The following is a 14,237-nucleotide window of genomic DNA, read 5'->3' on the forward strand; positions in this document are numbered from 1 at the left end:
AAATGACTTGTCTTGACCCTCTATAAAATGTAATGTTATCTTTTGTGCAGTACACATACAGAACCATTGTGCTCATCACAGATTCAGATGAGGTCTGTGTCACGCTGCAATGCTCTTTCATTCATTAAAAATAAAACAATATTAGTAGTATATATTTGTAGTATATATTGTATATATTAGCATTATTATTATTATTAAAAATGATAGAGAAATTCTATATAGTTCCACTGTACAGGTCAGATAACTGGCAGCTTAAAATGTCAGTTAATAGTCTTGTTATTGTGTTCATTTTAGCAATCTTTTTCTGTAGCGTAGAGTCTTGCAAGGCGGAATATCTTGGAGCAATAAAGCAGAAAATCTTTTTGGCCATTTTGAAAGAGTTAACACAAATATAAATATTCGGGCTGGTCTCTGTTGTGTTGTCCTCATCCACTGAGCAGACGGTGAATAGAGATCTACAGTTAACCAGCACCCACTCCACGAATGCGGCTTTGGACATAAGGCACACAGATCTAAGAAATCCTGTGTGTGGTCCTCGAGGGAACGCTCCCCTTGTTCGAAGAGAAGACGAACTGCAGGCAAGTCAATCTTTCTTATTTCCTCATTTTGAGGGTTTGTGTTCTGGTAAGCAACACACACTAATGGGAAATAATACTAGAACATGTCTTTAATATATTACTGAGGAGCACTTGAGATCGCTAGAGATACAAAACTCAGAAACGCAGGAGAATAAATAAACCACACAGATGACATTAAATGTCTAACAGCATTCTAGGAAACTTTATCAACCACTGCACTAATTTTAATCAGCCTGTAGATGCAGTTTGGTATTTTTCAGCACATGTTCACACAGACATGTTTAAAAAGTCAGTGGCATAAAAACAGAAAGACAGAGTCCACTCAAAAAAATAACTCTTTGAACGAACATAAAAAAATAATGGAAAGGATTTACACATGATTAAGTTGCTTTATTTCAGCATTATGCAATTCTGTTATTCCAATTTAATGTACTTACGTTGGGTCAACTTAATTTATTAAGGTTGATTCAATTTATTTACTATGGTTGGGCACAGTTTAATTTAATAGTGTCAGCCCAACTAATTTGCAATGTTTTGGAAAATAAATAAAAAGCTATAAATAAATAAACAAAAAATAAATTGTTTTCATATACATTGATTTTTACAATGAATTCTTCATATTTAATTTTGTGATATATATAACTTTTGTGATGTTTTGTGACATTGTAAAGCCTAAATTGTTCATAAATCCATTGGTGGCAATAGTTTTACAATCAACATAGGCTTACAATGCTTTTTGGAAATGCAACCCAGTGCACTACCACAGTGATTACTTTCTTATTAAAGTAAATTGAAAGTTTGTTAGCAGGTCCTCAACCCAAGCACAAGTGCAACAATTCACCACGATGGTAACCCTAAAATAATTAACTAACAGAAACTTTTAAATACCAACATAATAGAAAAGTAAACATTAAAAAGTCTTTCCATTTTCTCATCTTCCTAAAAACTACTTAAAATAACACTTTATTTCAACATTTACACTCCTAGTTCAGCCCCTTTGCAAAGCATGATGGGAAGTGAAAATCCTGTTTGATTGAGTCCTGGTTGGGTTTACTTGATTGAAACATGTTATTCCAATATGAAAACATCAAGTTAAGTCAAAGAGTAATCGTTTCAAGTCAATTTAACATGAATCAATGACATTTAAACCAGAAACCTGATACAATGGTGTTGAATCAAAATAAATTGTTTAAGTAAAGTGAACAGCATCAAAAAATCTTTTTTTTTTTTTTTTGAGTGTAGTTGAATGTTACAGTATTGTTATTACGTCATGATGTCTGATCACAGGAAGTTACAAACAGAGGACGGCTGATGATGTTCAGATGGACAGTCACTATAAATAACAGAAAGAGGAAGAGTGACGGAGACGGACTGATGACAATCATACAGACATGCTGGGACTGATGATTCTCTGCTCACTGCTCACAGGTAAATCAGCCTGAAAACATCTGTGTCTTTGTGTTCAGTGGATTAGTAGATGGAAATGTAAATTCTGCTGACATTGAGAGTGATAGTAGTGATAGTGTGTTTAGTTCATGCTGTATTATTCTTACCAAAGCCTTGTTTTGTGTTCAGCTTCACACTGATAATGACATGATTCAGTTTATATAAAGTTCAAATGTATGGATTTCAAACTGGATAAAATAACAAAATATAGAGATTCTACATTTAAATTAAAATAAGAAAGAAAAGAGCTCAGAATATTTAGTTAACATCAGTACACATTCAGAATATAATGGAGAGATTAACAGCTCACAGTGAGTGAGGGTTATTGTAAATCACTGCTAATATTGCTATATTTTATATAGTGTTGATAATTTCATTGGTAACACTTTACAATAAGATTTCATTAGTTAACAACTTTAGTTATCATGAACTAAGAATGAACAATACTTCTACAGCATTTATTAATCTTAGTTAATGTTAATCTCAGCATTTACTCGTTTATTAAAATCAAAAGTTGTTTTTGTTAACATTAGTTAAAGGGATAGTTCACCCAAAAATGAAAACTCTATCATCATTTACTCACCCTCAAGTTGTTCAAAATCTGTATACATTTCTTTGTTCTGTTGAAGAATGTGTTAAACTGAACAGTTTTGGGGCACCATTGACTTCCATAGTAGTTTTTTTTCCTACTATGAAAGTCAATGGTGCCCCAAAGAGACCTGGTTACAAACTTTCTTCAAAATATCTTCATTTGTGTTCAACAGAACAAAGAAATTCATGCAGATTTTGAACAACTTGAGGGTAAATAAATGATGATAGAATTTACATTTTTGGGTGAACTATCCCTTTAATGCACTGAACTAACATGAACAAATAATAAACAGCTGTATTTTTATTAACTAACATTAACAAAGATTAATACTGTAACAAATGTATTGTTCATTCTTAGTTCATGTTATTAAAACATTAACTGATGCTAACAAATGAGACTTTATTGTAAAGTGTTTCCATTTCATTAATATAAAGCACAATATAAACACATTTACTCTGTCTCAGGTGCCAGTGGACGCACATATCTCCATGTGTTCAGCAGTGATGGTGAGAACGTCAATCTGCCCTGTAATAATGATCTTACTGACTGTACATCAACTTCATGGGCATATAGTGGAGGAAGTTCAGTGGCAGATCTATTAGTTGAAAAGGGGATAAAGAATAATGACATAAAGAGACGTGAGAGACTGAGTCTGGGGTCTGACTGCTCTCTGAACATCTATAAAGTCACAACTGAAGATCATGGAGTTTACAGCTGCAGACAATATGAGAAAACAGAGACATTTACTGATACCGATGTTCATCTGAATGTTCTTCATGGTCAGTGTTTCTGTTTATTATATGATAAATGAAAATAATTCTCTCTTTAAACTCAAATGTTTAGTGAAATAAATGTGTGTGATTTCTGTTTCAGTCTCTCCATCATCCACACAGACTGAGATTAGACCTGGCAGATCTTTCACTCTCTCCTGTCAGTTATATATACATTATGGATATTCTTGTTTTAACTTCTTCATTTCTGAGAGAATTGAGATGGTCTGGGTGAATAAGACTGGTGTGAATCTGCGATCAGACTCCAGATATCAGATCTCATCCTCTCCTCATCACTGTATCAGCACTCTGACTACAACACTCCTCCATGAAGATGACAACACTGAGTGGACATGTCAGGTTACTAAAGGAAATAAACTCGAGACCTCAGTCAGATATACTGTCACATACTCGGGTAAGAAAACTAAATAAGTTTTAGATTAGTATGCGACTAATATTTAAAAAAAAAAAAATAAAGTATGGAATTAAATTGCATTCTAAAATAAACTCTCAACATGATATATCTTAACCTCAGTTTATTCTTTAATTTATCCTACCAAATGATTTCATGATGAAATCCTCTAAAATAACAGCCAAAGTGGACAACATCAGGGTTTGTGTAAAAATGTGCAGATGATCTTCAGCCACACACACACACACACACACACACACACACAGAAAGAGAGAGAGAGAAGTTGAGAGAGTCAGTTGAGTTTAATATAAGGTGCTCATAAACTAACTAATCCTGTTTTTCCTCTTAACTCGACTCCACTGCTCACCTGAAACTCTGAAGACGCCTCAACTCCAGCAACAGAAACAGCAACTCCAGGTGCTCAATCTCACTTCAGATTTCACTTTGCAGTCCTTTATTAATATGAGATTATTGCTGCTGACTGATGGTTGGATAGTCAACATTAATACAAGTACTAATATGTTCATATTCACATAATTGAGTAAAACTGGACTCATGCAGGTCTCCCTTCCATCGTCCACATCTCAAATGACAGAAACACATCTTTGGTTGATCGTTATAAAAGAAGAATCACTCAATAATTCAGTGAAATGTGGCAGTGATTGATAAAGTGTTTGTCAGTTTCTGGTGTTTGACTCTTCTTCATGTCGTCTCCTGCAGGGATTCCTGCTGTAACTGCTGCTCTAGCGGCTCTTCTTCCTCTCATCGCTCTTATCGCTCTCATCGCTCTCTGGTTGATCTGTAGAAAAAGAGCCGGTGAGTTTCAATAATGAACACACAATAACAAGATTATTATATTCAACACAGATCACAATATTACTGTTTTTACTGTATTTTGATCAAATAAATGCAGCTTTGGTGAGTGAAAGAGACTTTCAGAAACTTTTTTTTTTTTACTTTGGAAATGTTTTAGTGCAAATGATTTATTGAAGAAAGGTAATAGAGTTAATGTTCTCTTAAGGGGCAGATAAGAAGGCCGATCCTGCAGAGGTGATCAGCAGTTTGACCCCGGTGACCCCGGTGACCCCTGCTCCTCGTCCTCCTCCTGATGATGCTCATGTCAGTGAACAGTAATAATCACAGATTCATATTTACACAAATCTGACCCACAGCTATCAGAAGAATGAACATTATTTTAGCTATTCACTACTATACCTGTTCAATATAATTTAACTTAACAATAGTCATAAAATGATTGTTATAAAATAAATATTATATTATATTTAATTTAATTATATAATATATATTATAATATAATATAATATAATATAATATAATCAAAGATTATTGATGCTATTGCTACACATCACATGTTTGTCTTGATGTTTAGGTGAGGACAGAAGATGTGGCTTATGCTGAGGTCATTATTTCCACAAACAAGTTTACTGAAAGACACACTGTGAGTAAAGAAATCTCTTCTTCCATTTCTGTCTCTTTCTGTGTATTTTTGGTAACAGATAATCAGGCCTTTCTTGTAACTTCTCCTATAATAAACTGTAAATATATATCTACATTACTCTGACGTCACATGTGGCAGAGCCTGCGGTGTTAATTATGCAACGCAACCAAATGTGATTCTTAGAAACATTTAGCAATCCAGTGTGTTGTAATGATGTGTATTACAGCGGTTGAGTATATTTGTGTCTCACGCAGGTTCAGTCTGATGATAAAGTGACGTACGCTGCGATCAGGAGCTGAACTCCAGAATGAAGGACTGAAGAACTGCTGATCCCCGTCTGATCGAGAATCAGCTTAAATTAATAAACAACAACTTATAGAATCATTTTCAGACTTAAAATAAGACTTGAACAGTCACAGTGATGTGAAAAGTGAAGTTAATAAACGTAATTTTGGGAGGAGTATGCTCATCTAATCTTCCAATTAATACCAAGGTATAAAACCAGCATCTTACCTCTTCCTGTTGTTAGTTCTTTTGGCATCCCTCCTCCTCCCATTCTCCTCCTTTTGTACTAATTTTGCCTGTTATAGGGGGGCAATCGGAGCTCGAGTAGGATATTCTTTCCGAGCCCCTCTATAGCAGACAGCAAGCCAAATCTGTTTACCGCTTACGCTAAGATTTTATGGGCACACGAACTCGTGTTCGTATGAAAGATCAGTTTAACCATGTATACAAGTAATTCCCAGTATTTATTGAAATAAAGTTTGTCATTGAATATGTAGAATTTATTATGCTTATGTAAAAATAGGCCTATATCAACTTATATGTGTGGATTTTTGACTTTTCTAATAAAAAAAAGCATGCGTGTCTGTGAAGTGTTTATATTTTAGATTTTTTTGTGATTATTTTGTGATTTTTAAAAAAAAAAAAAAAAATTTATTTCAGAATAGAACATGGTCAATGTGTGACACAGCTTAACTATATTCAAAACCAGGGTTTGCATATGTGACAAATAAAATAAATAACAATAATAAATAGATAAAAAGATTTTCCTAATAAATTCTGCCCATGCAGTGTTTTTGGTTTGGCTTTATTAATTTTCTCTGTTGTGAATTCTAACAATGCAATATTTTTGAGTTCAATAAGCCACATTTTAAATGCTGGGGATGTGGGTTCATTCCAGATTTTAAAAATTATCTTTTTGGCCGCAGTTAGAGCAGTGTGGAGGATCTTTCACTGGTTAACATTCAGATTGAGCTCACTATCATCATTCAACAGACAAAGACTGGGATGTTTAAAGATAACCATGTCACACAGCTCTGTCAAGACTTGAAAAACCTTATCCCAAAATTTACCAATATGTTGACACTCATAAAACGTGCATATAGGTCCCCACAGTATTTGAATTACAAAGTAAGCAAAAAGGAGTAGGCAGGCGCTTCATTTTGTACAGGACATATGGAGTAGCATAAGCCTTGGGGATGAGTTTGTAGTGTATTAGTTGGTGGGCGAGATTTTTGGACATCATTGGAATACTTTCCCAGATCCAATTCCAGTTTGGTTTGTAATGGGCAAGTTCCTTTTCCCATATAGTAGTGATAGGGAGTGTGCCACAGCACTGCTTGAGTAATCTGTTATAAATGAATGACACTGCCCCACGTGCCTGAGAAAAATCACACAGTCCAACAGAGGATGAGAGTCCAGGTTACAGTTCCACGGTACGCCATATGCACGCATTGCGCTTCTCAACCTTAAATACAGAAAATAGGAGTGACCAGGAAGATTATAACAGTCTTTCAGATCTTGAAAGGACCTTAATCCGTGATTGTTGAATAAATCACCCAGAACATGTACACCTTGGTCAGACCATGGCTTAAAAACAAAAGGTTTGTTACCAGATTGTAAGTGATGATTATGCCAAATCGGAGATTCAGTTGTAAACTTAATAGAACTTCCCCTAAAATTGCAGACATCGTGCCAGATCTTAAGAGAATAACCCATAATTGTGTTTCCAAACTTCTGGGCTTTCTTTGGTAAACCTGTAAATAACACATCCTGAAGCCGATGCGGAAGCACAGCCGATGCTTCCATATCACGCCAAGAAATCTTTGTATCAGTCTCTAACCAAATCAGAGCGCAGCTGACATGCCCAGAAATACAGCTGGAAGTTTGGAAGTGCTAAACCTCCTTTATCAGGCCTTCTCTGTAACGTTTTGAGTTTAATTCTTGGGCGTTTCTTGTTCCAAATGAATTTTGTAATCAAAGAGTTTATTTCCTTAAAAAAGATTCTATAAGGAGAAAGAGGGATCATGGAAAACATAAATAAAAGTCTAGGAAGGATATTCATTTTGATGATTGCAATCCTGCCTTGTAGTGAAACTAGAAGAGCATCCCATCTCTGTAGGTCTCGTCTAATAGCAGTGAATAAAGAAATGTAATTTTGCTTGACAACAGCCTGCAGTGAGGGAAAGATCTGAATTCCTAAATATTTAATTGTCTTACTAATTGGAATCGGGGTGGGCACTAATGCAGTATCGACCGATGCAGACAGGGGCATTAATACAGATTTTTCCCAGTTCATTTTGTAACTAAAATCTTTAAATATTTTGAGACATTGGGGGAGAGAAGTGGAAAGGTTAGACATACACAGCAGGATATCGTCCGCAAAGAGAGAAATATGATGTTTGGAACAGCCTATAGTTATAGGAGAGATTATGCGATCCTGACGAATTGTCTGCGCCAAAGGCTCTAATGAGATTGCAAATAGCAATGGTGACAATGGGCAACCCTGTCTCGTTCCTCTCTTCAACTGAAAAGCGGTTGAGCAGCATAAACCTGTGGATACCCGTGCAGAAGAGTTAGTATAGAGAGTCTGGATCATGTGAATAAAACGAGAGCCAAAACCGAATCGAGTTAATAAGCTATATCAAGCTATAATCGGCCTATAGCTTGAACAACAAAGGGGGTTCTTCCCTTTTTTCAGAACTAAAGAGATAAGGGCAGTATTCTGATCTCTGTGAAAATGACCTGTATCTATCACAAAATGTATAGAGTCGAGAAGTAGTGGTCCAATTAGATCCCATATCACCAAATACAGCTCTGGGGGTAAACCATCCAGACCAGGTGCCTTACCCTTATTCATTGACTCTAAAGCCCCCTTTAGTTCTTTCAATTCTATTGGAGAATCAAGAAAAGTCTGTTGCACTTCGTTTAGGTGAGAGAGATTTAGTTTTGACAAAAATTCAATACCAGGTTGTTCGTCCGTTCCCACCTCTGATCTGTAGAGATGCTCGTAAAATTCTTTAAATATCCTGTTCACCTCTCCTGGAGCTGTATGAAGGTTGCCTGCACTATCCTTAATGGCTGTTATAGAGGACAGAGCCTCGTTGTGCTTCAGCCTTAAAGCCATTAATTTACTGGGTTTTCTCCATTAAAACAGTAGTTTTGTTTAGTGCGGTGTACGAGAAATTCTGCCCTTTTTAGTAAAATTGCTTTATAATCTGTTCTTAAATTCCCTAAAATCCTACTCTTCTTTTCCGTAAAAGTTCTTTTAAGGTCCCTCTCTAATAATTTAATCTGGCCCTCAAGGTGAGATAATTCTTTTGCTCTGGATTTATTTATATAAGAAGCAAAAGAAATACAGTTTCCTCTCAAAAAGCATTTAATTGTTTCCCATAGTATTTGTGGATTAATAAGTGAGCATGTGTTTTCTTTAAGAAACAAAGTCAAATTGGAACGTGGCTGCTTAACAAAGTCTTCATTTTGCAAAAGGGTTGTATTAAAACGCCACCTTTTTAGACTTTGAGGTATAATTGGAGAAGACAGATTACAAACTACAGCGGAGTGATCTGAGATAAGAATGGGTAGGATATCAGTGTGGTTTACGCATTGAGTAAGGTATCTAGAAATTAAAATATAATCTAACCTAGAAAATGATTTATGACATGCAGAGTAAAATGTATAGTCCCTACAGTTCTCATTCTTTACTCTCCAGATATCACACAGGTCATTATCCACAATAAGATCATTTAATGACTGAGAAGCCTGATCCCCATGTACAGTAGAAAAAAATCTATCAATTAAGGGATTGCAAACTGCATTAGCATCCATGCCAACAACTAAGTTGTAATCAGCAAAACTAAGGAGGAATTTAGTAAGGGCTGGGAAGAAATCTGCGTCATATTTATTAGGGGAATAAACAGAGATTTAATAATGTAATATATAATTTTTAAATTATACCATGATCCCGAAGCATATGTAAACCACCCATTTTCATCTCCCCCCGTTTCCTCTATTAGGAATGGGAATCTTATGTTCTGAAGTATAACAACTCCTCTAGAAGCACTATTATGAGACGAGGAAGCTATCAATTTATAATATCTATTCTGACACTGAGTTGCGTCGGAGGCCTTAAGGTGGGATTCTTGTATAAGGGCTATGTCAGCTCGCTTGCGGTGTAAATAATCTAGGCATTTTGATCTTTTTATGGGAGAATTCAAACCATTGACATTCCATGATAACACATTAAAATCCCTCATCCTGGAATAGTCACAATATAAACAAACGAAAGGATAAGGTAACCATGGCGACCATACACATCGATAAACCCACCCCTTCGAAACACATAAATAATATTACAAACAAATACTGCAAACCCCGGCATTTCTAACAATGTAATGGTTAAACTAACCAAAGAACCAAATAACACACTAACAACAGGCAGCCTGCAGAGAGGTAAAACACACCCTCTTACCTGCCTGGAAAGAACTATTCGAGGCCATACACTCGAACTATGTGGATATACTCAGATACCAGCGTCCCGCACATCCAGATGTCCATCACAGCGATACATAAACTTATATCCCTACTTAAAAAGCTAACACAGAAACCAAAAAGGCCGTGTTTAGTCCTTAGACATCTCTGCAGATGAGGCCGTATCCGTCTCTGTAGTGGCGCCTAGCGACGTGACGAACCTCTCAAGGTCTCCAGGGGATTTGAAAAGCAACTGCTCCTGGCCGTTTCACACTTTGACTAGCGCAGGGTAGAGCAGGAATGACTCAATGCCTAGTTGTTGGAGACGTTTTCTTCCTTCAGCCATGGCTTTCCTTTTTTGAGATGTTCCCTTGCTGAAGTCTGAAAAGAATCTTAAGATGACGAGTTTCTAGCTCCCTGCAGGATCGCTTGTAGGTCGTTGTAGCGGAGGAGCTTAAAGATCAAAGTGCGTGCTTTTTTCCTGGAAGAATCCTCGTTCGTGTACAAACGGTGCGCTCATTCAATCTCAATCGACTTCCCTTGAAGGGCCGGTATCCACTTCGGAATATGGGTCTGCAAGAACTGGATTGCATTCCCTCCTTCAGCTCCTTCGCGCAGCCCCACCAGCCTTAGATTGTTTTGCCTAGACTTATCTTCGTACAGAGATAACTTCTCCTGAAGCTCTTCTAGGCGGGACTTGCTAGCAATCGATTCCTTTTTAACATCTCGGACCGTGGCCTGCATGTAGTCAAATCTGTCGTTGAACGATTTTACGTCCATTTCCAACGAGTCCAGACACGTAGAAATAGTTGATATTCCTTCACGAACAATCGCCGTCATGCTTAACTTTATGGCGCTCAGTTGCTTGTCTAGCATCTCGGCAATGGCGTCATGAAGGCTCTCGTCGTCTTTCAGCTTTTTCTTAGCAGGTGAGTGAATTAATTCCTGTTTAGATGCCATCTGGAATGTCTCTAGAACAAGGGAAGTACTTGAAACTCGGCTAGAAACTTGGTAGGGAAAAATAATTTAGAAAAACGGACATCTGAGGTGGACTGTCGATATCATGCAGCCATCACTGTTCGTCGCACATGCGCATCCCTCTGTATTTTAGATCTGATGAGCTGTTGTCACCATGAACCAGCCTGTCAATCACAGTTAAAATCCTCATTTACTCTCTTCACATTTCATTAATGATACTCAACAGTTTTTTCCTTCTTATAGAAGAGAAAAGAAGCACATGGATCAGCTGTGAACTCATTCATGATTTTGCATATTAATGCATTTAATAGTCCACATAAAACAATAATATGTGGTTGATTCTGAAAATGTATTCAACATCCCACAGTAAACTGAGTACATGGTAACATGAAGATGGAGTTATAAACAGAAGATGAGTCTAGAGGGGTGTAACGGTACACGTATTCGTACCGAACCATTTCAGTACAGGGCTTTCGGTTCAGTGCAGGTGTGTATCGAAGCATTACATTGCAACATAATGCCATTTCGACGCTCTTCAATGTGGCGTGACAGATCACTGTACAGATCACTCAGTTCAACCGGCAGCGCGAGCAAACATGATCATCTCCTCCTCTTTAATTCTAGTTACAGAATAAACAAATGAAGATCTGAAGGTAATTATTGTTGGTAACACTTTAGAATACTGATCCTTCATTAATGAATAACTACACAGGAACAAATGAGTAATGCATTATTAACACTCTAGTAACTACTATTAACTAACAAGTAACTCTGATGAATGAATTAGTAAGTAATAATGCTCAGTTAAAGGTGGTAGTTCACTATTAACTAATCAATAACTACTGTTTTTTTCATACCTCCCAGAGAACTACTAAGAACTACTATATACAGCTTCGTAATTAATGTGAATAATGAATAATGTATAATTAATTCTAAAGTGAAGGTGATAGTAACCCACTAGTAATGACTGAAGTATTACCAAATACTTAAGAAGGAATTACTAATTATTTGGATCAGTATTCTAAAGTGAAAAGCATGATAACTCTCTAGTAACTACTGAAGTCTTTGTAAACTTTTGAGGTTTTTGTAAAGTATTGGATAGTAATAACTCAAGAGTTACTATATAACTCTAAAGTAACTACTTCTTTTTTGGATCAGTATTCTAAAGTGAAGATCATAGTAACCCACTAGTAATTACTTAAGTGTTACTACATCCTTCTAAAGGAACTAATTATTTGGATCAGTATTCTAAAGTGAAGATCATAATAACCCACTAGTAATTAATTAAGTGTTACCAAATATATCATAAGGAATTACTGTACAAAAACATACAAAAACATCAAAAGTTTACAAAGACTTCAGTAGTTACTAGAGAGTTATCATGATATTCACTTTAGAATACTGATCCAAATAATTAGTAATTCCTTCTTGTAATACTTCAGTCATTACTAGTGGGTTACCAAGGCCTTTACTTTAGAATTAATTATACATTATGCATCATTCATGTTAATTATGAACCTGTATATAGTAGTTCTTAGTAGTTCTCTTAGAGGTATGAAAAAAAACAGTAGTTACTGATTAGTTAATAGTGAACTACCACCTACAACTGAGCACTATTACTTACTAATTCATTAATCAGAGTTTATTGTTAGTTAATAGTAGTTACTAGAGTGTTAATAATGCATTACTCATTTGTTCCTGTGTAGTTATTCATTAATGAAGGATCAGTATTCTAAAGTGTTACCTTATTGTTAATATGTAATTAATTTTTTCCAGGAGCTCGTTGCTTCTACGTTCAGTTAAACTGCTAACAGTGATTGTAAATTAATTGCCTAAAATATTACATTATTTGCTAACTGCATTCTTTAAATTGTAATGTTGACATGCATTCTCTGTAAAGCTGCTTTGAAACGATATGTATTGTGAAAAGAACTATACAAATAAATGTGAATTGAATTGAATTGAATTGAAAGGTATATTGAAAGATACAGTACATCTTACTGAAACGGTCATATCTTGTGTAATCGCTCAGTCAGTGTTTCAGTGGCGGAAAGACATCAATTAAAGCTTGTAAACCATATGTCATGTAGCATTTACATCAGAAAAGACATTCAGTGTCCACAGCTTGTTAGTTTGCCAGAGAAATGAACTCATTATTACATGAACAAATTATTGCTCAATATATGCACTGTATTAGCCTATATATTCATTATCTTTCACATCTTTTAGTGATGTCTTTATTATTTAATGTATGATTGTATTAAACTGTCATGAAAATGACAGCCACTGTGTATAAATGATTATATTTCAACAACAAATTGGAGTAAAAACATTTAGAAGTTAATGCAAACACTGTCTTATATGCAGCTTACATGTTTGCATACAATTTTTTATTTGAGTGTTGATTATTTTATCTAAAAATATCTTCACATCGGGCTGTTTGTCTGTTTTGTCCTGTTAAATTGTGTTTTTATGTCTTACACACTTCACCTGGACTTTAACTGGACAATTCATTTTATGATTCCCGCTGATGTGCAGAGGTGGTGTGCCCCACTATGCCACTTGTTGCCGTGTTTCATCTGGCCTACCTGAACCCGCCGGCCGGCCTGCCTGGCGTTGTTTGCGGTGTGGATGCTGCGGACGGAATGCAGACGGAATGTCCGCGTCGCTATGTCGAGTTTTTCCCGCTTGTCGTTTGTGGTCTGCTGTGCACTCGATTGGGCTCTGTGGTGAACATCAAGTCATCATCAAGTGTTCCTGTTTGCCGCTTGAGGTCCTGGAATTTGCACTTTTTGGACTTTGTTGCGTTCAAACTCTGAGGTGCAGTTTTCTTGCACAAGGGACTGTTTGCTGCATTTTTACTCTAACGTTACTGTTTCTGTTGCACAGACCATCTAGTCAGATAACTGTATTGTCTCACTCAGGATTATGCATTTTATTTCAATACCATGATTATCTGTGATATGATCTTGATATGTAGACTGTATTGTTTCTTTGTATTGTTTACTGTGCTTTTATTGTGTCTATGTTTTGTTTGTAAAGTGCTTTGAGCTCTGTAAAAGCGCTGTATAAATTCATTATATTATTATAATAATATATTATTATTATTATTATTATTTAGGCTAATAGTTTGGGCTCAGTTGTTAACCTATAATATAATATTAGTAGTATAATGTTCAAGTAAGGGCTCCATACTATCACAGACACGCCAGGCTCCAACACCCTCCAATCACAGCGCAATCTCCAGAAT

The 14,237-nt window shown here is 35.9% G+C and overlaps 1 protein-coding gene across 5 annotated transcripts; it reads left to right on the forward strand.

The window, feature by feature from the left end:
* Nucleotides 1-1,853: 1,853 nt before the first annotated feature.
* On the forward strand, nucleotides 1,854-6,132 carry LOC125259170. 5 transcript variants are annotated; one of them, XM_048176610.1, is made up of 8 exons: nucleotides 1,854-2,006; nucleotides 3,081-3,395; nucleotides 3,490-3,801; nucleotides 4,180-4,215; nucleotides 4,519-4,614; nucleotides 4,820-4,917; nucleotides 5,189-5,257; nucleotides 5,512-6,132. In XM_048176610.1, the coding sequence occupies exons 1-8, from the start codon at nucleotides 1,970-1,972 to the stop codon at nucleotides 5,554-5,556; spliced, it is 1,008 nt and encodes a 335-aa protein (XP_048032567.1). In that variant the 5' UTR covers nucleotides 1,854-1,969; the 3' UTR covers nucleotides 5,557-6,132. The 5 variants fall into 5 exon arrangements, with proteins under 5 accessions (XP_048032567.1, XP_048032568.1, XP_048032570.1 ...); XM_048176611.1 differs by having other exon boundaries at nucleotides 4,826-4,917; XM_048176612.1 differs by having other exon boundaries at nucleotides 1,871-2,006; nucleotides 3,087-3,395.
* Nucleotides 6,133-14,237: the final 8,105 nt, after the last annotated feature.

The sequence above is a fragment of the Megalobrama amblycephala genome, linkage group LG23, assembly GCF_018812025.1.
Source record: "Megalobrama amblycephala isolate DHTTF-2021 linkage group LG23, ASM1881202v1, whole genome shotgun sequence".
NCBI lineage: Eukaryota > Metazoa > Chordata > Actinopteri > Cypriniformes > Xenocyprididae > Megalobrama > Megalobrama amblycephala.